Raw genomic sequence first — 24,080 nt, 5'->3', positions numbered from 1 at the left:
TCCTGTATAATGGAGGGGGGTATGTAATGGATACAAATCTATTTGGGTCACGAAGAATTACTTGTTTTAAAGTATAGAAAATTTTATGGTATTATTTATCACATTTTTCTAGTCGGGAGTTCTATTTTTATTTCTGTTGATAGATTATTTTGACGTTGTTAAATGAGTAAATTTCGATATCATTCGTTAATTGAATAAAGCTGTTGTTACGTGGTATTATTGTGATATAAGGATAGTAGTCGATGCGTTGGTTTATTGGATAAAGAAAATAGATAGCTAAATCGTGAAGACAAACGCTCGCCACTGGAGGCGTCCCGCTCGCTCCCCGCCCGCCGCTTGGCTTGACCACAAAACCCGCCACTGCACCAGCGCAGCAGTGTGTGTTCCAGCCACAACCACCCACCAAAGCACAGTGCCTTATAAACACTTTGCACCAACTAATGACCAACCACCACGAGACATTAAATTTACACCCACCAAAATAGGAACGCCCGTAAGAGTGCCAGAGCAGAACGCGAAAAAAAACAAATACAATGTCACAGTATTTGCTTAGTACCTACCTATTTAAGACTTCGTTCCGGAAAAAAGCTGTTTTTGGGCAACTGTTTTATTCATTTGATTAAGATAAAATACCGCCATTTTACATAAAATGGGAAATACAAAAAGACATTGTATTTCTTTCGAGAAACCACAGTAATAATAATAATATCTTTATTCTGTTTGTCTGAAATGTATTGCATTGTAAAATAGTGTTCAAATGCGGTTTTTCTTGAAGAATGTCGTCGATTTATTGTTCCTTTACGCATTGTCTCAAATTCGACGTGGTGATTAATTGATTATTCTCATTATTTCTTTATAGCCAAGTGCTTATTGTCAGACAATATCTATGACTACTACAATGTATCCCAGGGTAAGATCACCATCCCTAGTATGGATGACAACGAAGAATCTGGCTTGACAGATGTAAGTTCACTCGTAATATAGTGGCACGTGAGGCATCCCTTGACTGGACATCCATGAGGAATGGAGTGGTTCAAGATCATACCGTTATTTTGTGACTAGTGGAATGCCCGAAATGTATTTTGTTTAAAATATTCTCTCTCATACACTGATCGAGATGAGTATATTATATGACAACCTCCAAAGTTACAGAAATTAGATTTTTCGAACTGACACCCATATGGAATGGTGCAGTTTAAGATTTTGCAATTATTTTCTTCAGAATATTCCAGGTTTTAAAAGGACTTCTGTATTTTTCCTGTCTCATACGCTGATCGAGATAAGGACTTTTTTATATATAAAATTTAATTTAAAAAATTGAATATAGAATTGCACGAAACGTCGAAACAATACCCTCAACATGAATTTGAGAATTAGTTTCCAGTATTTTTTTTTGTAGTATATTTTCGTATGAAAAGATAATTATTTAAGTATATAAACTTTAAGCAATATCTTTTGGATATTGTAACAATAAAATGTGACGTTGTTACAATCCCATAAAGATATCGAATTTAGAAAAAATACATAAATCAATCTGCTTGATCTTGTATGTATCCCAAAAAATCCATAAACGGATATTTTTTTTTGTTAAAATCAAAAATATTTATTCCTAAAAATGTCTAAGATACCAATTTTTTTTTGGTGAAAAATACCCACCCCATCAACGGCATTAATTGCTTAATAAATGCACAGTAATTTTGTTGTTTTTCTCTTTATTTTTACTAACATAAAATTTAATATTACTGATTATCAGGTGAGTTAAAATATATTTTCGCAATTTATTTGAATTTTAAACAGATTTTTTTCTTTAATTACAGTGCAAAATTTATGATTTATAATAAATTCATAAATGTACATATTTTTGCTTTAAATTTTAATATCGCAATAATATATTATTATATTTAAAATATCTAAAACGTAATAATTATACTTATATTAATTAAAAATTAAATTAACAGCTGTTTTCAAAAACTAAAAAGTAATTTTGAATATCTAATAACGTATATAGAATCATTTTTTATGTTGTTTTATTATGGATATAGTTAAAGTCAGTAATTTTGTAAGTGTGTGTATTTTTGATGATATAAAAATATGAATTTTTCTCACCGTACTTGATTGTCCAACGCAGCAAGCCTTCGACGTCTTGGGTTTCACTCAGGAAGAAAAGGATGATATCTACAAGATCACAGCCTCTGTCATGCACATGGGAGGTATGAAGTTCAAGCAGAGGGGTCGTGAGGAGCAGGCTGAGGCTGATGGCACAGAGGTAAATAATACACCATCTCTCTAAACCTAAGAAAATAGTCCGTCATATTAACATCTTTCTTAAGTATATAAAAACTGTTATTTAACTCAAAGAAGGTGAATGATCTTGTGAAATGCTTTCACAGAATATATTAATTTGTCAATACCAATCAAATTCAGTTTATTTCCATAGTAAAATTGGGTGATTATAAATTGCAAAGTTGGTAACATCTATCGGCCTATATAGAGTTCTAATAATAATTAAAATATTATATTTTCGCATTTTGTAATAATTATGGTAGTCAAAGTAAATATTCCATTTTGTTTGTATGAAAAGCAGTTAAATATTATATCAAAATACACGTTTCTTGAGTTTACCAACTGTACAGCTTAATATCACACCAAAATATTATCTTAGTGTATTTTTTTCTGTAAATTCGCGATATCTTTATTCGAAGATAAAAAACGCTTGCGATCAGAGTTCATTCTGTTCTCATCCAAAATCATATATTACTAATTACTGTTGTCGTTTCGTTCCACAGGAGGGAGAGCGAGTCGCCAAGTTGTTGGGTGTTGACTGCCAGGATCTGTACAAGAACTTGTTGAAGCCCCGCATCAAGGTCGGTAACGAGTTCGTCACCCAGGGTCGTAACAAGGACCAGGTATCCAACTCCGTCGGTGCCCTCTGCAAGGGTATCTTCGACAGGCTGTTCAAGTGGCTCGTGAAGAAGTGTAACGAGACCCTAGACACCAAGCAGAAGAGGCAGCACTTCATCGGTGTGCTGGATATTGCTGGTTTCGAAATTTTCGACGTGAGTATTTGAACCACTCTCATAATATAAAAATTATATTTTAGTAATTTTTTATCGATTCAATGAAAAGATTAAATTTAGAAAATAAAGCTATTATTAACAAAGTTTACTTGGGTACTTAAAAGACTTCAAAAATTATCAAAGATGCTACTTACCTTATAAAAAGGGGTAGATCAAAACTGCAGGTTTATTAAAAAAATAATATATACTTAGTAAAAAAATATCATTAAAAGTACATTATCTGCTTACTTTTTTTTGTTTTAATAAGCAGAATTATTTTAATATAAGAAAATATTTTCTTCAATATTTTTTAAACTTATTATATATTTATATATGTATATTTATTTTAGAGATACTTACTTAATTATTTAATATAGTTTATATATTGAGCATTTTTTTTAAATTATTCTATATCCATGTTTCCTTACCAAAACAGATACAGGCATCCAAAACATACACCAAATAATTGGTTGCAGCATCTTCAAATTAATTTTACAGCGTTTTACAGTATTTAAAATTTTGTGGTTAATTATTGGTCAACTCTAATGTTGATAAAAGCTGGAAGTTTCTTATTGATAATGAATTAGCATTAAGAATTGTTCACAAGTGTATCTTTTAAATGGAACGGTGCACTAGGAGTACCTACATCTACTAAATTCATACCAATAAAAACTTAAATATTTTAAACAAATAATATTTAGTACAACTGCCTTTGAGAAGCTTTGTATTAATAATTTCACTAAAGAAAATACGCATTGAAAACGTACCACGGGTCAACTCCCGAATTCTAGCTTGAATTATTCTATCCACACGTCATGTTATAACTAACTTTCATTCACAGCCAGCATTTTTTTGAGGATTTTGTCGAGCTAACGAACGGTAAATAAATTTTAAAAATGATCTAAAGAATAAGCAGTAACGTCAGTAGCCCAATACCATAATATTTGTCACATCTAAGATGTCACAAAATTCCAATATCAATAACCCCATCCACAAAAGATTTTTTCAAAGACCCACGAAATATATAAACGAGAATTCCAATATTATATTAGCAGTAATCATAATAAAGTTTACCTTCCAAATTCAATCACAATCGCCCACGGTCCATAGAGCTTTTGCAATGGCAAGGTGGCGTACTGTCATTTTCTATTCCCTTGATATAAATATAAATAGAACCCGTATTGTCCCGATAAATATTGAACTTATTTTCGTTACATATTTCGTTTCTTCACGGTGGACTAAAAGGTTCCCATCGAAACACCTTACCGATATCAAACGTGTGAAGAAAATACCAAATAAACGTAATCTAATAACGAATTCTTTTAAAAATTAATATAGGTTCCTTTAATAAATAAATTATATTTTCCTTCATAAATACATCGTTTATATGAATTCTAATGTATTTTATTAGATATCTACTTGAAAGTGAAGATGTTCAGCTGTATTCTATCTGCACAGTTTTCTCAATGAAAATCTAATGCTGTGTGTAAAAACGTTCGAAAGAAACATGAATTAACCGTGTTTGCCTCGCTTATTATATTCCTACAGTACAACGGTTTCGAGCAGCTCTGCATTAATTTCACCAACGAGAAGTTGCAGCAGTTCTTCAACCATCACATGTTCGTTCTAGAACAGGAAGAATACACTAGGGAAGGAATTGTGTGGGCCTTCATTGATTTCGGAATGGACTTGCTCGCTTGCATTGACTTGATTGAGAAGGTAATTAGGTGAAAGAGAAAACAATCAGTCAAAATTTACCAAGAGGTGCCAGAGAATCTTCAGGTTTGGCAAGCGGCGAGCAATCGTTCTGTGATTTCCTTCATTTTCTGTTTTGTATCGACATTGGGATTGTTTCATTTACTGATATGAAAACAATCTTGTATTATGTTTTGTTGTATTCGTCTAGTATATAACACCGTTTTATTTACGGTAGACTTTGTGTGTTTTCATCGATATATTATGTGTATCAATATGTAATGTGTTTACATATCATGTTTATTATTGTATTATCCCTTGTGATTTTGTTTGATTCCTCAGAGTGAAAATGTCCTCTTTTTATGTTTAACCCCCTTTTGCCGAGCGAAACATCGTTATCAGCAAACACTTTCCCAATAAAACAATTTAATATAAGTCACAACCGAAAGACTGTTGAAACAGTAACTAACTTTGAGTGCATTGTTCGTTATCCCGTAGTACAACGGATTCGAGCAGCTCTGCATTAACTTCACCAACGAGAAGTTGCAGCAGTTTTTCAACCATCACATGTTCGTTCTTGAACAAGAAGAGTACCACCGCGAGGGCATCGAATGGACTTTCATTGATTTCGGAATGGATCTACAAAATTGCATTGACCTTATTGAAAAGGTAGACGGCGGCCGAAACTTGACAAGGCAACGCCTTCTGGAAACCAGCTGACAGATTTCACAAGGAACTCAAATTAAAATCTCATCTCCCAATTAAAAACAATTATTACTATTAGTATTTAAAAAAAAAGAACCTTATGAAATCTTAATGCAAAAAGAAATTATTGAAGTCTTTGGTTTGCTTTTGTGTGTTTATTGTTCATCCCGTGTCGAGTGATGTCTCCTTTACCCCACACCGTTAAATGTTTTAATAATTGTCTCTGGCCCCTACGTTTTCTAACTAATTACATTTTTTTTTTCATTATTCTATGTGATATCTTCTATGTTACGATTGTGTTTTGTTTCTTGTTCGGCTGGCCAGTCGAACGGTTTTAATCAGCTTTGCGTCAATTTTACGAACGAAAAACTGCAACAGTATTTCAATCACTACATGTTCGTGCTAGAGCAAGAGGAGTACGAAAGAGAGGGAATCGTCTGGAAGTTCATCGATTTCGGGATGGACCTTCAGCCGACGATAGATTTAATAGAAAAGGTACTCTTTGAACACCCTGCGTCGTAATTTCATTTAACTCATAACAATATTAGTATACATCTTTACGGAGCAAGAATTACACAAAAATAACATAAAAATCGTAGATTTTTTCTTCAATATTGTACAATACTCGCACCGTTTGAATGAAAGTAGTATACATCGCGATTTATTATTGAATATTGTAATCTTGCCATGCATTTAATTTATTTATTGTATCTGACAGAATCATAGAATTATTAACGTGTTGATATAACCCGAGCATCGTTTCTAGGGTTTGGCAAGTAAGCCTACGCTTTAACATACAAGATTAAAATAAAACATTTTGTAAATAATAAAAACGCATGCCAGTTTTGAGCAGTAAATGCGTAAGTATTTTCTGTAAAAATGGCAAGTAAATATTTGTTATTTATTTACAAGACCGTTTGTGTTATATTCGATGAATCTAATAATTGAATGAAGTAAGTTGCTGTAGTTTTGAAATATAATGTAACGCTGATTCCAATCGACTGAGCCAAATTTAAATGTTTTGTGACCCGATCAGTACAGGCGGATTTGAATGAACTCCGATTTGCCTATGCATATGACATTTTATATTTTCCAATATAATAATATCAAAATGCCTGGCTTTTTATTTAAAAGAATAACTCCTTTTTACACCGATGGCTTTAATGCCTGTTATGTAGGGTACTCACGTGGAAAGTATTTCAATCCGTCTGTATATTTTAGCATTTTTTTAATGTGATGTTATGGAAAATGCATGGTGTAAATATTATGTTTGCCTAAACAGCTACCGCCCAACCGAATGCCAAAAGTCTGCCACAAATATATCTTCAACCGAACTGGTTGAGTTATCAAGGTAAGATGAGCTTTGTTCATGTTAAGAACAGCTTATAAAACTGTACTTTTTCTGCACAAATAAATATTGCACAAAAGTAACAAATTTTCATGAAATTGTATGTTGAAATGTATTAAAAATTCACTTATGCACATTCTTACAATATTTATTAAACGTAATGGAATGCCAGTAGTGCAAATTAGATTAGTTTTAAAATTTTATCACATTTTCATAAGTATATTAAAAATGCTTGGATACAATATATTGTTATTTATTTGAAATATGAATATTAAAAAATATCTAAAATAAGGTAGACATTCTATTTGTGCACTTTTTAAATTCTTATATTGAATATTACATTATTTTACATCAATCTTCAATATCAATTCTTTTAGAATCACATATTAAATTGAAATTTCTCATGTATTAATTACTCAATGGGATTGATGTCTTGACTAGATTATACCATGAAATACCTAATAAAAATTACATTATAACAATTATTGATATATATGACCATATTAATTTTTTTTTGTTTGGTAAATGCTTTTATTGTAATAAGTATATAATTAGTACAATAAATAAAAGCAAATATTTGTCTTTATTCACTTATCCTATTATCTGTGATGGAATATTCCAGGCATAAAAAATCAATCTCGTTGAAAATTGTTGTGTTAAAAAATCGTCTCTATATCGATTTGTTTGTATTTCTTCAAAACTAGCCCATGGGTATCTTATCCATCCTTGAGGAAGAGTCTATGTTCCCCAAAGCCACCGACAAGACCTTCGAGGAAAAGTTGAACAACAACCACTTGGGCAAGTCTCCTCCATTCTTGAAGCCCAAACCACCAAAGCCAGGTTGCCAGGCCGCTAACTTCGCCATTGGCCATTATGCCGGAAACGTAAGACTAGATTCATATACTTAATAATTTGTAATATTTAGATGAATTGGGTTACCTCTTTATAAAATATTTTTATTATTTAAAATTTTAAAAATACTATTGACTGTAACATTACGTAACAAATTAAAGTCTAATTAAAATCAGTAATTGTAAAAATATACTGCTCGTTAATTATTAAATAAATAATAAAGGGTATCATGCACGGTTCATTACTTGAACCCTAAGTTATTTCATTATTTTAAAATCCATTTCTTGAGCATCTAATATTACTGAAAAGTTTATTGAAAAATTGTCCATATTAACGTCTAATTGACAATACTAAAAACTTAACCCGAGATTTTTGACGGAGGATTTGACTTATGATTTCACTTGGAACAGGTCGGTTACAACATTGCCGGATGGCTTGAGAAGAACAAGGATCCCTTGAACGACACCGTAGTCGACCAGTTCAAGAAGGGAGTTAACAAGCTCGTCGTTGAGATCTTCGCTGATCACCCTGGACAGTCCGGTGGTGGTGCCGCTGAGAAGGGTATAAAAACGAAGCTCTTAAATACTTGATGCTAATTGAATATTTTTTGACAATCTACTTAAAAAAATATTTATTTTATTATTTTTTACTTTTAGTAAAACTAAATTTAAATATAAAGTTTATACAATTCTTTATTTTTGAGTGATATCTTATTTTTTTTTAAATTTTGTAAACATTTTTTTTATATTTTCTTTTTAATTTACAGCGGTATCTATCATAGCAGACTTTCAGTATATTTGATAATTTTTCTTTTACTTGACATATTTTTAAAATTTAATTTTAATCAAAAAATTAAATCATTATTTTGCTCCCGGTTTTACCATGACAGAAATGCGGATTTTTTCAGTATTCTCGAATGGTAAATCCCATAAACATTAAAAAAAATACACTTTAAAGATTTCAAGCCACAACTGAGACAATACTGGCTGAATGAATTCATATTAATTATTATCCCCCAACAAATAAAACATCATTAAATTATATCCCCTATCGTTAATTCCCCTTAAAACAGAACACATAAACAGTACGAAAGTGTTCATTAATTTGTAATATTATTATTCATTGATTCATTTGTTTCTTTAACATCTCTCGCGGTCAAAGGATTTTTTTATAATGGAACTAACTGAAATTATCAAATGATGACACAGGTGCAGGGGCCAAGCGCGCCAAAGGATCTGCCTTCCAGACCGTATCCTCCTTGTACAAGGTTATTGTTATCTTATTTACTGGCCATAAGTCGAGTTCGGTCAGTCGTGAGCCGTTTCCGAACCAGCGCTGGAACTCTGATCGGAACACCTTCTCCGCTTGGCTTATCCAATACTTCTCTCAAAATATCTTCATCTATACCATGTTTACTGAATATAAATAAGTGGTTACTTTAAAACTTGCCAGTGTATACTTAAAATCATTTACTCAAAAATGACAAAGTATTTACATTCATTTGAAAAATTTCCAGCAAAACGCTTGCTATGAAAGCCACAAGCGTTTACTTAAAAACAACAAAAAAAGTATTCGCTTAGACTGGATTTTTTCATTAAATGCTAAGCAACTAAAGAAATTATATAAATTTACTTAAAACTACTTGCTAAAAGTAAACACTTGTTTTTCTTTCACTGAGCCAACTTTGTATGAAATACTTCTAATAACCAAAGCCTCGGCCGCTGCAGAAAACAAAGTGTATACTAGCTTTCGTGTACGTCTCGCCTCATGTTCGCATACCTTATTATATTCCTAATATATTTAAATAATACATCTATATTAAAAAATAAACCTAATTAAAATTGATGCCATTTCCAGCACTGCATAATTCAAGTAATTTGAATAGTTTTTTTTTTTGAATATCGAACATTGAAAAGAGAAAAAAAAACATAATATATTCTTAAATGTTCCGATGTTTGAATTTAGAACTAATATCATCACTTACATAGTAAATGATGAGCCAATGTTAGTATGTAGCGTCCTCCTTATATTGGTGGGCGCACAATGTACTTGATTTATGGCGAAAGGAAATTGCATCGAATTTACCAAACCTTTAATTAATAAATGTTATTCCTTCAACGTTAAAAAAAAAACAATACTAATTTTCATTATCGCAATCTAATACCTGGTCGCACTGTAATGTCCAACCAATCATCATCCGATCCACCAACATTCGCCAATGGTAATGTAGCCACTTCGCCAATCTACACGAGGAGCTTTTTTACGTTCGAATGTTGTTATGCTTTATGAAATATCTCTGTTTAGGTGGACGTGGTAAGAAGGGTGGCGGTTTTGCCACTGTGTCTTCCGCCTACAAGGTCAGTATTTGAATAACAGAAACAAAAAAAAAATAGATCAAGTCGTGTAACTGCATCCAGTTTGAAGACCCTTTTCATCTACTCATGGTTAGGCATGTACGAAAATTCCTGGAAAAGGGAGACATGAATACCTACAACAATATAAACATAACGTTCACATTGTAATGACTAAATCTGGTGCTAATATTCATTCGCGAGAAGTTATTTTATAGTCTCTGGTTTTAAACATACTATCACTAACTATATAATGTCATAACATACAATGCAAGTAATTGAGACTTTGGTTTTTAAACCATCGCATTGTATATAATACAATTACCACATATATAGATATATTTTACTTTATAAAGTGTGTTTAATGTGTGCAAAAGTAATTATTTGATTTTCTTTTTCTTCTTACGATTATTATAGATAATGTTCATTAATTAATAAACAAATTATATGTCTCAGTAGGTATACTACAAACGAATATTTTATGTTAATACTACATAATATACCTATACTTTACTTGGGACGTTTCATTTGTTAATTAATGTGTGCAGTAAAAGTAGTATATTATAAAGATTAAAAGAAAATTAAGTTCACCTGCCAACACTGAGAGCTATTATTTTTTTTTTTAAAGAAATATTTTTCTATTAGAATATAAATAAATATCCAATTAAATTAATAGATCAATAATACGGATATTTAAATTTATATCGGTCAATAATTAATAATGGTATCAAAATGATACTAATTATTTCAAAGAATTAATAATATATATATGTACTAATAGTTTTGATTTTTATTATATTGTGTCATAACAATGAAAAATCCACGTGAAAAGTGGAGAAAATATAATTTTAAAACAACATTACTGAGAAACATTTTTTTGATAGAATAAACGTTGTCAAAATTTATTAAATACAATGAAAAAAAATTCATAACTATTCTAAATTATTTATACATATAATAATTATACTTTTATAATTTATAAAATAGATTGTTAAAAAAAATTTGGATATTAAAAGTTAATTCCTATCAAATCAATTGAAAATTTTCATATATAAATAACGGTTAATATTATTAATTACACAAAAATTATTAACCCTCTCACCAATCAACAAAAGGACAATGGATTGTCATTCGTTAGATGTTGTGTGTTCACCCCCTACATACCGTAGAAATAGTAAGTAAACTATATGGTACAAAAACAGGTGTGGAAGTTTCGATGGGAAATAAGAAAGAAAACCTCAGTGATATTTGGGAAGCCCAAATACCTACATATCATTCTCTCCCATGTAAGGAGTAAATTGCACATCGAAATTTTCACACTTGTTTGGGAATCTCGCACACTATCAATACTTAGTGTGGAGGTAAATAACATAAAATAATGTGTTTGCATCTTTCGTAACTAATGTAGAATAATTAAGAAAACACAGTTTAATAATAAATCGTCATTTTAAATTGTATTATTAATATATTATGTAAATTCTTCTCAAACGTATAGGTAGTAATATTAACAAATTAATGGCGGATTAGTATCAACTTATTACGAATGCATTTATTATTAAATACAGGTAAAATAGATTGACTGCAAAATAATGAATAAATCTTTCTAATTTTTTTTTTATGATAATATGATTCGTTTCACTACGTGTTAAATTTAACATGATTCAATACACTTAAACTCAGTAAAATAATTAATCTAAAATGTGTTTTTATCTTAAAATGACGTTTTAAATTATGCTGCTGTTAAATTTTGATATATTCAATTGAGGAAAATCGTTGATTTTGGAATAATATATCCGTATGAAAAATTGTTGTTATAAAACTATAGTAAATTAATAGTTTAATACTGTATTTACATACAAGAAAACTATGGATCTTTTTGCTAAAACTAAACTATCACATTAAGACTAAACTTGTTGGCGAATTTCCTTAATCGAAAGCAGATTTCAACCACTTAGCAGAATGCTTATACTCTTTGTCCATCCACAGGAACAATTGAACAACTTGATGGCTACTTTGAGGTCTACCCAGCCTCATTTCGTCCGTTGCATCATCCCCAACGAGTTGAAACAGGCCGGTAAGTAATCACCCACTTATACCAATTATTACAAAAGTCTCAACTATCAATGAACAAGCCTTATTACAAATAAGTACCCACTTCTACTAGAATGTATAATATTTGATGCAACTACAATAAAATTAACTTAGAATAAAATTTTATTATATTTCAGTACGTAAAAACAAAACGTTAAACATACCCTATAGTATTCATCATAATATATAATTTGAAATATAATAATAACACATGTTTTGTTTTTATAATACATGTTGCAAAAATGACCTGGGATAACGTAGTGACTGACATATTGATAAAGAGCTTATCGTGATAAAGAAAATGTTCAATGATAGGTTAGACTAGAAACCTCACGAAAACTTGCGTCTGACGATGTCCGTTTTTGCTCCCGCCAGGTCTTATTGACTCCCATCTTGTGATGCATCAGCTCACCTGTAACGGTGTGCTTGAAGGTATCCGTATTTGCCGTAAAGGTTTCCCAACAGGATGGTGTACCCCGACTTCAAGCTCCGGTAAGACTCTTCGGATGCTATGCCATCCACTAATCAATTATAGTAAATGATTTACTTAGCATTTTTTTTTCATTGACTCTATTTTTTTCATAAATTACAGTTATATAAGAGGTTGTTTATAAACCCTTATTTCTCTCGAAAACTGCGATATCTTCAAATTCGTTTAATTAAAAAAAAATGTTGCCAATTAGTAGAAGATATTTAAATATAATTTTAACTGTCATTTTTTTTTAATTGTTTTCATTTAAAGAGGGTTCAATTAAAATATATTTGTTAGAATATTTTTAGTTAAATTAGTTATTAATTCAAATGACAGTATCTAGTCGAAATATTGATTTATATTTTAATTATTATTAGTTGGGATTATAGGAGGTAAACTGACACATGCATATTTGTGAGTTAATACTCTGTTAATGCATTATTAATGCAAGTACTCAACTCTTGTAACAACCAAAAGATTACCTATTTTTTATCTCAATTCACCTCTCATATATTTTATTTAAAGTTTAGTAATCGCAATATATATAAATGGATTTAAGATACACATACCTACAACACTATACACACATACTGTTTCTATAGTAGTTTTTTTGGGTATCATTGAAATTAAATAATGTTGTCTTCAATAGCTACATGATTCTTGCTCCGGGCAATCATGACTCAAGAGAAAGACCTAAACCGCAGCAGCCAAGTGCTTAGAGGCGGTCGCTTTGGACCCCGAGAGCTACCGCGTTGGTCACACAAAGGCAAGGCTACCATCAGTAGAATGTTACCACCATTCCTGGGTGCAGTCCATAGAGACTAGAAGCGTTACTGCCATGATAGTGTTTACTCCGCTGTTGTTTTCCATAGACAACTCCACAGATCGCAACTGTCAATGAAAGGCAATGTTGGATCACCTGTAGACCCACGAGTGACCCTACCAAATTTTATCACACACATACAATTCAATAATTGATAAGAATCGATATGAATTAAGCACGCTCCCTAGACCTTATAGATAAAATCACGTCCATAGATATTATGTAGCCAAATAAGTTTCACAATACTACATGGAACTATTTTCTACATTAACCTACATACGTGATTTTATATCGTTGTTCATTGAATTCTTTACTTTTTTTCATTCTTGAAATTCTATAAATTTTATATTATCTTGTAATTGTATTCCATTTTTAAATATTGACTTTTAATTTTGCGACAGTCAATGTCAGTATTACTTACTACGCTTATGGATAACATAAGGTAGAAATAAACAGCGAGGACATCGCATACCTAGTTGAAAAATATGTATGTTTGATTGTACCTGGAAAACTTTGTTAATTCTGTTGATATCATATTATTATGTTCATTATAATGCTCTGTTTAGGAGGGAAAATTAAAAATTTTCTTTACTATTTGTATAGTTATGTTTAAAGAATCAATGAAAGTTGAAACCATGTTTTACCCTTACCGGTTGAATTAGTAGAGAGTTGTATACTTAGGTACCTACATACATAGACACATCACTCATTGCTGTTCCCTACATTACACCTACCCACAGTTTGAAAAAATTAGATACCCACACGTAGAAGTCGTCACCAACAAATGCGAAAAAAACATTTGAACAAGACGAAATTTCATTTGCCCCGTTTGCTCGTTACCCTCCATATAGATACCAAATCTTGGCTCCCCAAGCCGTTGCCAAGGAAGCCGATCCAAGAAGTGCGCCGCCATCATCTTGGATGCCACCTCTCTGGATGCCGAGTCTTACCGTCTCGGTCACACCAAGGCATGTTACCCGACCACCAGAGTGTATTCAGACAACCAAACGTGGAGTTGTTCCATCTAATATCCTCCACTAGACGTTATTTTGTTTCTTTCATCAGCGCTTCTAATGCATCACAGATATCTTGGCAGTGGAGGCCCAGTCCAGAGATCGAGCATCAATTAACCCATCAACTTTGTCCCAAATACTTGCAAAGTTTCTCATACCCCCACTATCGATAGCTGGTCAAATCGTTCAGATCAAAAATTACACCCAGAAAAGACATACGTTACTGTTTGCAGAAACTACAACTTTTCTATAAAACGTGATAATATTATTCTAATCTTTTTTGACCAGCATTGATGTATTATATTTCACGAGTAGACTAAATATTATAATTTCCTTACTTTAACAAATCATATGTTTGTATTCGACATTCTCACCTGACTAGAAGAAAGTGTCGTTTTGATTGCTTTTCATTTATAAAAAATAGACCATACTCCTATTTTTGAAACCCTAAAATGTGTGCCGTTTGATGTATAAAAAAATGTATTTATAGCCTACCCAAAAACAGTAGAGAAATACTGCGTGGTAAATCTATATTTATGTTAATTTTGGTAGTATAAACACATAACTAATTCTTGCATTCTTACTCGGTAAACGCAGATACAAAATTCTGTGCACAAACCTTGTGAAGAACCTATTACACCTGAGAAGGCAACTGAGATAATTCTGGACCACACTGGCCTTGACTCCGAATCCTTCAGAATGGGAAAGACTAAGGTAGAAGATACAGACTGTCTCCTTTCTCTTTTACATTTAATTTTATTCCACCAAAATGCCATTATTTACATTCGCAAGTGTAACTGAAATAATGCATGTTTATTTCTCTCACACTTCTGCTACTGTAAACGTATTATAATATATACGTTAACGCCTCAACTCAGCTACTTACTAACTTAACGAAAAAATGCACGTTCACCAAAAAAGGTTTGTAGATATTTTCATACCCAGCGATTCGCTGTTGAGATATGCATGCAATGTGATATATTAAAACATCAAAGAAGACAGGTGCAAATTGCTGACGTGTTCTAATATGACAAACAGGTGTTCTTCCGCGCTGGTGTTCTGGGTCAGATGGAGGAGTTGCGTGACGACGTCTTTCCAAGATTGTCTCATGGCTCCAATCCTTCATCCGAGGTTACCTGTCCGTAAGGAGTACAAGAAGTTGCAAGACCAAAGGTTCGTACATTTTGATACCAGAAATACTTTTTTATTACACCAATTAAAAAAATGAAAACATTCAAAAGAAATACATCTGATATTATTCACCGCTGTGAATCATGAGCAATTACGGTCGTGCAAAAATGCAACATCTATTTAAAAGAACATCATAAAAATATTTTGAGTTTAGAATGTGACTGGATGTAATAAACAGTTGTATTTAATTTCAACTTTTCCGTAAAGTAAGATCAAGATTATAGTTGACTTTGATTCATGAAATTTTTTGAGAAAGACTTTGAGAATTCTGACTTTTTTGTTTTACTTCAGGTTGGCCCTCCAAGTCGTCCAGCGCAACTTGCGCAAGTACCTTCAGCTCCGCACCTGGCCCTGGTGGAAGTTGTGGCAGAGGGTCAAGCCCCTCCTCAACGTCTCCCGTATCGAGGATGAGATCGCCGTACGTATAATATTCCACTTAGCCATTAATCTTTAAAGTGGACAACTGGCGCGACACGCATTCCGACAGTTACATTTTCACGACGATTAATCAGAATGATCTCGTTTCCGGGAGTAGGCGATTAAAATCGCATGTTACTCGGTCCATCTAAATGTGGTACAACACCTGCGCGATACGATCTGCAACACCCGCGTCCGCATTTAGCAGCGCCGCGACGCTCTTTACCTGTCGGGCTATTTCCGAAGACGCCCTTCTGGAAATTTTCTGCCGGCCAATTTGATCGGAGAGACTTCACTCGTCACTCTGCGGATTAATTCCGTATTTTTAACACGGGGCGGATCGGGGGGCGCGAGAAGAAGCGGCGGGGGCGTGGACGGAATGCGAGGACGCCCTGCGAGATAGACTCCAGCGGGTGCACGTGGGTGGATGCGAGCGGGCGACGTCGCCGGAGTCGGAACACCTTCAGTGCTCGCCCCGCGGTCTTCGCGAAATCACCATCCTACTTCGACGGCCTTCTGCCTTAGCCTCGTCGAACCAACGACCGACCCAACGAATCGCATTTGATGCTGAACATCTTTGATTTTCAATTAAAGATCAAATCGTCGCGATTTTATATACGAATAATAATAAAACACGAGAATAATATTTAATACGACGCGCTATATTTATTTAAGCGGTTATTAAATATGAGTGAAATGGAGATCGATCCTGTGATGGATTTAAACCAATAAAACGGAAATTTTGCAGAAACTTGAAGAGAAGGCAGCCAAGGCCCAGGAGGCCTTCGAGCGTGAGGAGAAGCTCCGCAAGGAGTTGGAAGTCCTCAACAGCAAGCTGCTCCAGGAGAAGACAGATCTGCTCAACTCTCTGGAAGGAGAGAAGGGATCTCTGTCTGAGTTCCAGGAGAGGTCTGCTAAGCTGCAGGCACAGAAGAGCGATCTTGACTCCCAATTGCGCGTAAGTACACTACAAAATAAAAACGTTCCCAAGATAGCCATTAGTTAAACCGTGACAGTTTGTAATAGAATGCGAAATAAATTAGCTGGAATACTTTGTATTAATTAGAATGTAAGTAAATTATCTTGATATCAAGATATTGGGAGTGAAATAATTTTGGATTAATATTACAGTATAAAATATGTGATTCATTGGAAAGTATTTTGCGGGATTTTATCAGTATTCCAGTAATATTTCAAAATGTTGGTCAAATAATTTCGGATGAGTTTTACAATATAAAATATAATATTCGGGATTCTAACAGCAATATAATTTTTATCCAATATATATTATTACTATAATAATTATTGTGCCACTCTGCGGCAAATGTGAGAAGAACATTTTAATGAAGAGCTTATAATTGATTATGTTAAACTTGTAGTGTGTAAATTTTATCAGTGAAACAGTTGATACAAATTACATATATTTAGATAATATCTAATAACGAGTATTTTGATTTTGAATTAAGCTTTATTATATTGTATTAAGTAGATAATTTAGTTAGATTAAATAAGTAATTATTCATTGCGGTAAATAATATTTATTAAAGTTGAATCGCTAGTAAGTGTAGTAAACGTGAAAAACATTTTACGTGCATAGTTGTAATCTAATCCCATTTTCTCCAGCAATCTATTTAGATTTGATTATATAAGTGTCTCGGCCACAAAATGGTTGCCCGTAATATTCATGCGATCGTTTTTTCCAGCAGTAAAACGGCCAATAAAATTCACGAATTACTGGAAATACCAAATTAAAAAGAGCTAAGTGTTGAAAATAGGGCTGACGCAACGCAAGGCGCTTGTGATATCTCTCGCATTTATTATACACCGTGGCTATTTTTGTGATCCTCTTGCCTTTAACATTTCGGCTTGGGCCCATCACTCTCCACCTAGCGCGTGTCATAATTTTAATGCAAATATTTATAAACAACGTTTATTTTACACCCCCATCTTGTGCCGAGTTTCGGCCCACTTGCTACAAAATTATCGCGAATATAAATCTATGTGTCATGCAAAATATGAAGAGTTGGCGCCAGGCCAAAAGATATATTTTTTGATACGATTTATAGCGCCGGAAAAATGCACAGATCTGCTGGAAAGGTGAACGCAATGTTGAAGTGTTTATAGATTGCGAGGCGCTCAAACGATTCGTTAAAAGACAGCTGGTACATCTCGAAGCGTAGGCACCTGTGAAAATAAATTACAAGATTAATTGACAACAACTATTTGTATCTGAAATGGATCAAATAAAATTTAATAGTGAATTCAATTTGAAAATAGAAACGATTAGGTAAAAATAAATATAATCAATAGTGAGGTTTATAGAATACAAAATTAAGGAACAATTTTAAAAGGATCGTTTTTATTAAATGAATTTTAATAAATTATTTGACAGATTAGTTATTTGACGGATATATATTCGCTTACAGGACACCCAGGAGCGTCTTACCCAGGAGGAAGATGCCCGCAACCAGCTGTTCCAGGGAAAGAAGAAGCTCGAACAAGAGATCGCCGGCATGAAGAAGGATGCCGAAGATCTCGAGCTTTCCATCCAGAAGTCCGAACAGGATAAGGCCACCAAGGACCACCAGATCCGCAACTTGAACGACGAGATCGCCCACCAGGATGAGCTCATCAACAAGTTGAACAAGGAGAAGAAGAACCAGGGTGAATCCAACCAGAAGCAGTCTGAGGAGCTCCAGGCTTCCGAAGATAAGGTCAACCACCTCAACAAAGTCAAGGCTAAGCTCGAGCAGACCCTCGATGAGCTCGAAGATTCCCTCGAGCGCGAGAAGAAGCTCCGCGGAGACGTTGAGAAGTCCAAGAGGAAGGTTGAAGGTGACTTGAAACTCACCCAGGAAGCCGTCTCTGACCTCGAGCGCAACAAAAAGGAACTCGAGCAGACCATCCAGCGCAAGGACAAGGAGATCTCCTCCCTGACCGCCAAGCTGGAGGACGAACAGTCCCTGGTTTCCAAGAGCCAGAAGCAGATCAAGGAATTGCAGGCCCGCATCGAGGAGCTCGAAGAGGAAGTCGAGTCCGAACGTCAAGCCCGCGCCAAGGCTGAGAAGCAGCGAGCTGACCTCGCCCGCGAACTCGAGGAGCTCGGTGAGCGTCTCGAGGAAGCCGGCGGTGCCACTTCTGCCCAAATTGAGCTCAACAAAAAGCGTGAGGCTGAACTCAGCAAACTCCGCCGTGACTTGGAAGAGTCCAACATCCAGCATGAGGGAACCCTCGCCAACTTGCGCAAGAAGCACAACGATGCTGTTGCCGAGATGGGCGAACAGGTCGACCAACTCAACAAACTCAAGGCCAAGTAAGTAACGCATCTCGACTTCAACACGATATACATAAACATAAAAGATTTGAATAATATATTGCATCGAATCTGTGATTGAATTTATATTGTTATCTAGGGCTGAACATGACCGTGCTACTTGCCACAATGAATTGAACAACACCCGTGCAGCTGTCGATCAGTTGGCTCGCGAGAAGGTAAAATGATTGTAGCCCTCGTGGGGCATGCGACACAATATCCTTTGAGTGTTGCACGTTTGAGGTTCAATTGAGACTGACCTCATAAATGTTATATCGAACAACATTTAATCCTTCCTTGGTCATCCCGCATTCGCGCAACAGCACAATTCTAGCACAACACAAAAACATACGGAACACTTTTATTTAAAATTCATTTATCCTCAGGGCTGAAAAGGAACGCGCGCAATACTTTGGAGAACTTAATGACGTCCGTGCTGGAATCGATCATCTGTCCAACGAGAAGGTACACTTCAACAAAATAGCAGGCTTATCATGCGCGGCGTTTTACTCTTCAGCTTTCTAGGCGACTTACAACTGACAACATCTTGTACATAAACTGCCAAATATGCCACCAATTATCGTCTCATCGAAATTTTAACAACACCATTTTATACAAAATCCCAAATAAAAAAATTAATTTATAACAGTCGTCATCAAACTAATACAATGTAGATAATGAAATAGTATGTAACAATTAAGTTTTGTGTGAAAGCACGACTAACCCAAGAAACCCTGAAACCAGCATACCTATTCAGATAAAAAAATACTATATAATTAATTATTATAAATAACGAAAATCATCTTTATATTATTAGTTAAATGTTTTCCCAAATACAATAACCAACCACCTGTAGTTGTATAACAAAATAAATAATAATATTAACATTTCGAGTGAATGAGTGATGATTAAATAAATAATAACACAATGAAAAATAGAGTGTGATATATTAGGCGAAACAAAAAAATAACTGTGCTAATGATACGTTATTGTAAATGTGCAGGCTGCCCAAGAAAAGATCGCCAAGCAATTGCAACACCAGTTCAATGAAGCTCAAGGCAAGCTTGATGAGACCAACCGCACCCTCAATGACTTCGATGCCGCCAAGAAGAAGCTGTCGATCGAGAACTCTGATCTTCTCCGCCAGTTGGAGGAGGCCGAGTCACAGGTGTCACAGCTCTCCAAGATCAAGATCTCCCTCACCACACAGCTCGAGGATACCAAGAGGCTCGCCGACGAGGAAGGCAGGGTACGTAGAATTAACGAATCTTTATGCTTATTATCATTTTTTTAGCAATTCTGAAAAAATAAATATATAAATTAAAAATTATTCTTGAGATATAATAATTATTATTTTTGTTGTTGTATTACAGGAACGTGCCACCCTTCTTGGAAAGTTCCGCAACTTGGAACACGACTTGGACAACATCCGCGAACAAGTGGAAGAGGAAGCCGAAGGCAAGGCTGACATCCAGCGCCAGCTCAGCAAGGCCAACGCCGAATCCCAATTGTGGCGTTCCAAGTACGAATCCGAAGGAGTTGCCCGCTCCGAGGAACTCGAGGAAGCCAAGCGCAAGCTCCAGGCCCGCCTCGCCGAAGCAGAAGAGACCATCGAATCACTCAACGTCAAGTGCCTGGCTCTCGAAAAGACCAAGCAGCGCCTCGCTACCGAGGTTGAGGATCTCCAACTTGAAGTCGACCGTGCCACCGCCATCGCCAACGCCGCCGAAAAGAAACAGAAGGCCTTCGACAAGATCATCGGAGAATGGAAGCTCAAGGTTGATGACCTCGCCGCCGAGCTTGATGCCAGCCAGAAGGAATGCCGCAACTACTCTACTGAGCTCTTCCGTCTTAAGGGAGCATACGAAGAAGGACAGGAACAGCTTGAGTCTGTCCGCCGCGAAAACAAGAACCTCGCCGATGAAGTCAAGGACTTGCTTGACCAGATCGGAGAAGGTGGCCGCAACATTCACGAGATCGAGAAGGCAAGGAAGCGTCTTGAAGCCGAGAAGGATGAGCTCCAGGCTGCCCTTGAGGAAGCCGAATCTGCCCTTGAACAGGAAGAGAACAAGGTCCTCCGCTCTCAGCTTGAGCTGTCCCAGGTCCGCCAAGAAATCGACCGCAGAATCCAGGAGAAGGAAGAGGAATTCGAAAACACCCGCAAGAACCACCAGCGTGCCCTCGACTCCATGCAAGCTTCCCTCGAAGCTGAAGCCAAGGGTAAGGCTGAGGCGCTGCGCATGAAGAAGAAGTTGGAGGCTGACATCAACGAGCTTGAGATTGCCCTGGACCATGCTAACAAGGTAAATATCACATCTGAATTGCAGCTTAATAATGGCAATACCTATTTAAATATTTACCAGTACACTAATAAAAAATGATTATCTTATAGGCTAACGCCGAGGCCCAGAAGAACATCAAACGCTACCAGCAACAGCTCAAGGATGTCCAGACCGCTTTGGAAGAAGAACAGCGCGCTCGCGATGATGCCAGGGAACAACTTGGAATCTCAGAACGTCGTGCCAACGCCCTCCAGAACGAGCTCGAAGAATCCCGCAGCCTTTTGGAACAGGCCGACCGTGGTCGTCGCCAGGCCGAACAGGAATTGGGAGATGCTCACGAACAGCTCAACGAACTCGCCGCCCAGAACGCTTCAGTATCCGCTGCCAAGAGGAAACTCGAAGCCGAACTCCAGACCCTGCATTCCGATCTGGACGAGCTTCTGAACGAAGCCAAGAACTCAGAAGAGAAGGCAAAGAAGGCTATGGTAGATGCCGCGCGATTGGCTGATGAACTCCGAGCGGAACAGGACCATGCCCAGACCCAGGAGAAGCTCCGCAAGGCCCTCGAGACCCAGATCAAGGAACTCCAGGTCAGACTCGACGAAGCCGAGGCTAACGCACTCAAGGGAGGAAAGAAGGCTATCCAGAAATTGGAACAGCGCGTCAGGGAACTCGAAAACGAGCTTGACGGAGAACAGAGGAGACACGCCGATGCCCAGAAGAACCTGCGCAAATCTGAACGTCGCATTAAGGAATTGAGCTTCCAGGCCGAGGAGGACCGCAAGAACCACGAACGCATGCAAGACCTCGTCGACAAACTTCAACAGAAGATTAAGACTTACAAGAGGCAGATCGAGGAAGCAGAAGAAATCGCCGCTCTCAATCTCGCCAAATTCCGCAAAGCACAACAGGAGCTCGAAGAAGCCGAAGAGAGGGCTGACCTCGCCGAACAGGCAATCAACAAATTCCGCGCGAAGGGACGTGCAGGATCCGCAGCCAGGGGAGCCAGCCCAGCGGTAAGTTCAATCCCTCCACCAATCAATATGTGAAGTATCTTAAACATTTTCAAATATTTCAAGTTGTAATTTTTTCGTTACATAGCCCTCCAAGCGTGGTCTTCTATCGTTGGATTAACCGAGTCAAATTTGTAAGTTGTTTGAGTTAGGAGTTGTGCCTGCAGGTTTTAAGATTATACATAGGTACGCGAGGCAGAAAGCACTATAAACAGTGCATCAATGAAAGCTGTTAAGCCTCGAATACTAGTTGTTTTGTCAAAACTGTTCGACGTCTGTTCACGTCCTGTCAATAATATCATCAAGTATATTTTAGCCAGTGTGATATCGTTATAGATTTCTTTTCAGTAATAATATTTTTTCATCGTTCCCAAAGTCATATTTTGTGTACCTACCATTATGATACCCAAATATCCGAGCATGTATGATGAGAATGGAATCTTGTTTGCGTGTTTTTTCTTGTTTTCGTATTTGAATCGAATCTGTGATATTGATTACTAATTATGTTTTCTTTTCTCCGATTTTCAGCCCCCCCGACCAGGTGCACGCCCACAATTGGACGGCATGGCATTTCCACCCAGGTTCGACCTCAACCCCGAGTTCGACTTCTAAGACATCATGACTCAAATTACCATTTAATATTTATTAAAACAATAACCGAAGGCTTTGTACAGAATAAGAAAAAAAAATACAATAAAAACGAAAAAAATGAGCCTACGACATCAAATCGACAAAAACAAAACATTCATGTTTAGTATTTAAAAGATGTCTGCGATACGGAATTTGTCGAACGGTTAAAATATCATAACATCTTTATTATTATAATTATTATTATTATTATTTATACACAATTTATTATTTTATAAATATTTTTTTTCTGTTGAAACTTTTAAATGTATTTATCATACACGAGTAAAAACGTGACAGGTGACAGGCGTAATTTAGGTTTAGAGACTCTGGCGGAAACATGGAGGAATCGGTTGAGCAGAATCGGAGGACTACAGAGACACACCAGAGAACTTACTTACTCCAGCATTCCACTTGCACCTCCGTGTTTCCGCCAGTGCTTCGCCAACATTACCACTTAAGTATGTGTGACTTACATTGTAAACATGGCTTCTTTCACGCATCAATAAACAAGTTGATATCGTTATCATAAATAAACCAAAATGAATTTTATTTTACCCCAACCGATCCTAAAACTGAATTAAACATTTTTACACATTTAGAATTCAAAAAATCTCATTCTTCCTACTTATGGATTCTTTCAGTCCCTCTCTTAATGACGCTGGAGATTGGAAGATCTTTTATAAAGAATTTCCGAGGGTCTTATTAATTCCATGAAATCTTATAGTTGATGGACAACATACTACCTACATGGAGAAAAGTGTACATAGAGAAGAAGGAAGCTGTACTTTGTTAAATCAAAATTAATAATAAAATTAATTGAGGAATACA

The 24,080-nt window shown here is 35.6% G+C and overlaps 2 protein-coding genes across 3 annotated transcripts in view; both read left to right on the top strand.

Annotated features, from left to right (window-relative positions):
* Positions 1-18,664, top strand: part of LOC147073717 (myosin heavy chain, muscle-like) — a 28,527-nt gene extending 9,863 nt beyond the window's left edge. Inside the window, 15 exon segments of the mRNA XM_085944675.1 lie at positions 2,129-2,266; positions 2,787-3,056; positions 4,605-4,775; positions 7,509-7,688; positions 8,067-8,217; positions 8,865-8,923; positions 11,994-12,081; positions 12,474-12,590; positions 14,245-14,384; positions 15,004-15,120; positions 15,445-15,490; positions 15,493-15,579; positions 15,889-16,015; positions 16,763-16,972; positions 18,441-18,664. Of these exon segments, the coding sequence (XP_085800801.1) occupies positions 2,129-2,266; positions 2,787-3,056; positions 4,605-4,775; positions 7,509-7,688; positions 8,067-8,217; positions 8,865-8,923; positions 11,994-12,081; positions 12,474-12,590; positions 14,245-14,384; positions 15,004-15,120; positions 15,445-15,490; positions 15,493-15,579; positions 15,889-16,015; positions 16,763-16,972; positions 18,441-18,531 (1,992 nt within the window). The 3' untranslated portion in view covers positions 18,532-18,664.
* LOC147073716 (myosin heavy chain, muscle) lies at positions 18,660-23,441 on the top strand. Of its 2 annotated transcripts, none has more exons than XR_015070391.1 (6): positions 18,660-19,327; positions 19,714-19,792; positions 20,331-20,576; positions 20,701-21,630; positions 21,720-22,756; positions 23,151-23,296. XR_015070391.1 is itself a non-coding variant. In XM_085944739.1 (6 exons), exons 1-6 carry the CDS (start codon positions 19,287-19,289, stop codon positions 23,232-23,234), a joined length of 2,286 nt encoding a protein of 761 aa, XP_085800865.1. In that variant the 5' UTR covers positions 18,660-19,286; the 3' UTR covers positions 23,235-23,441. The 2 variants fall into 2 exon arrangements, 1 of the variants encoding a protein (XP_085800865.1); XM_085944739.1 differs by having other exon boundaries at positions 21,720-22,625; positions 23,151-23,441.
* The last annotated feature ends 639 nt before the right edge of the window (positions 23,442-24,080 follow it).

Source organism: Rhyacophila brunnea, unplaced genomic scaffold, assembly GCF_057557595.1.
Source record: "Rhyacophila brunnea isolate RB1 unplaced genomic scaffold, BYU_Rbru_1.0 scaffold_17, whole genome shotgun sequence".
NCBI lineage: Eukaryota > Metazoa > Arthropoda > Insecta > Trichoptera > Rhyacophilidae > Rhyacophila > Rhyacophila brunnea.
This window is presented reverse-complemented; position numbering and strand designations above follow the sequence as displayed.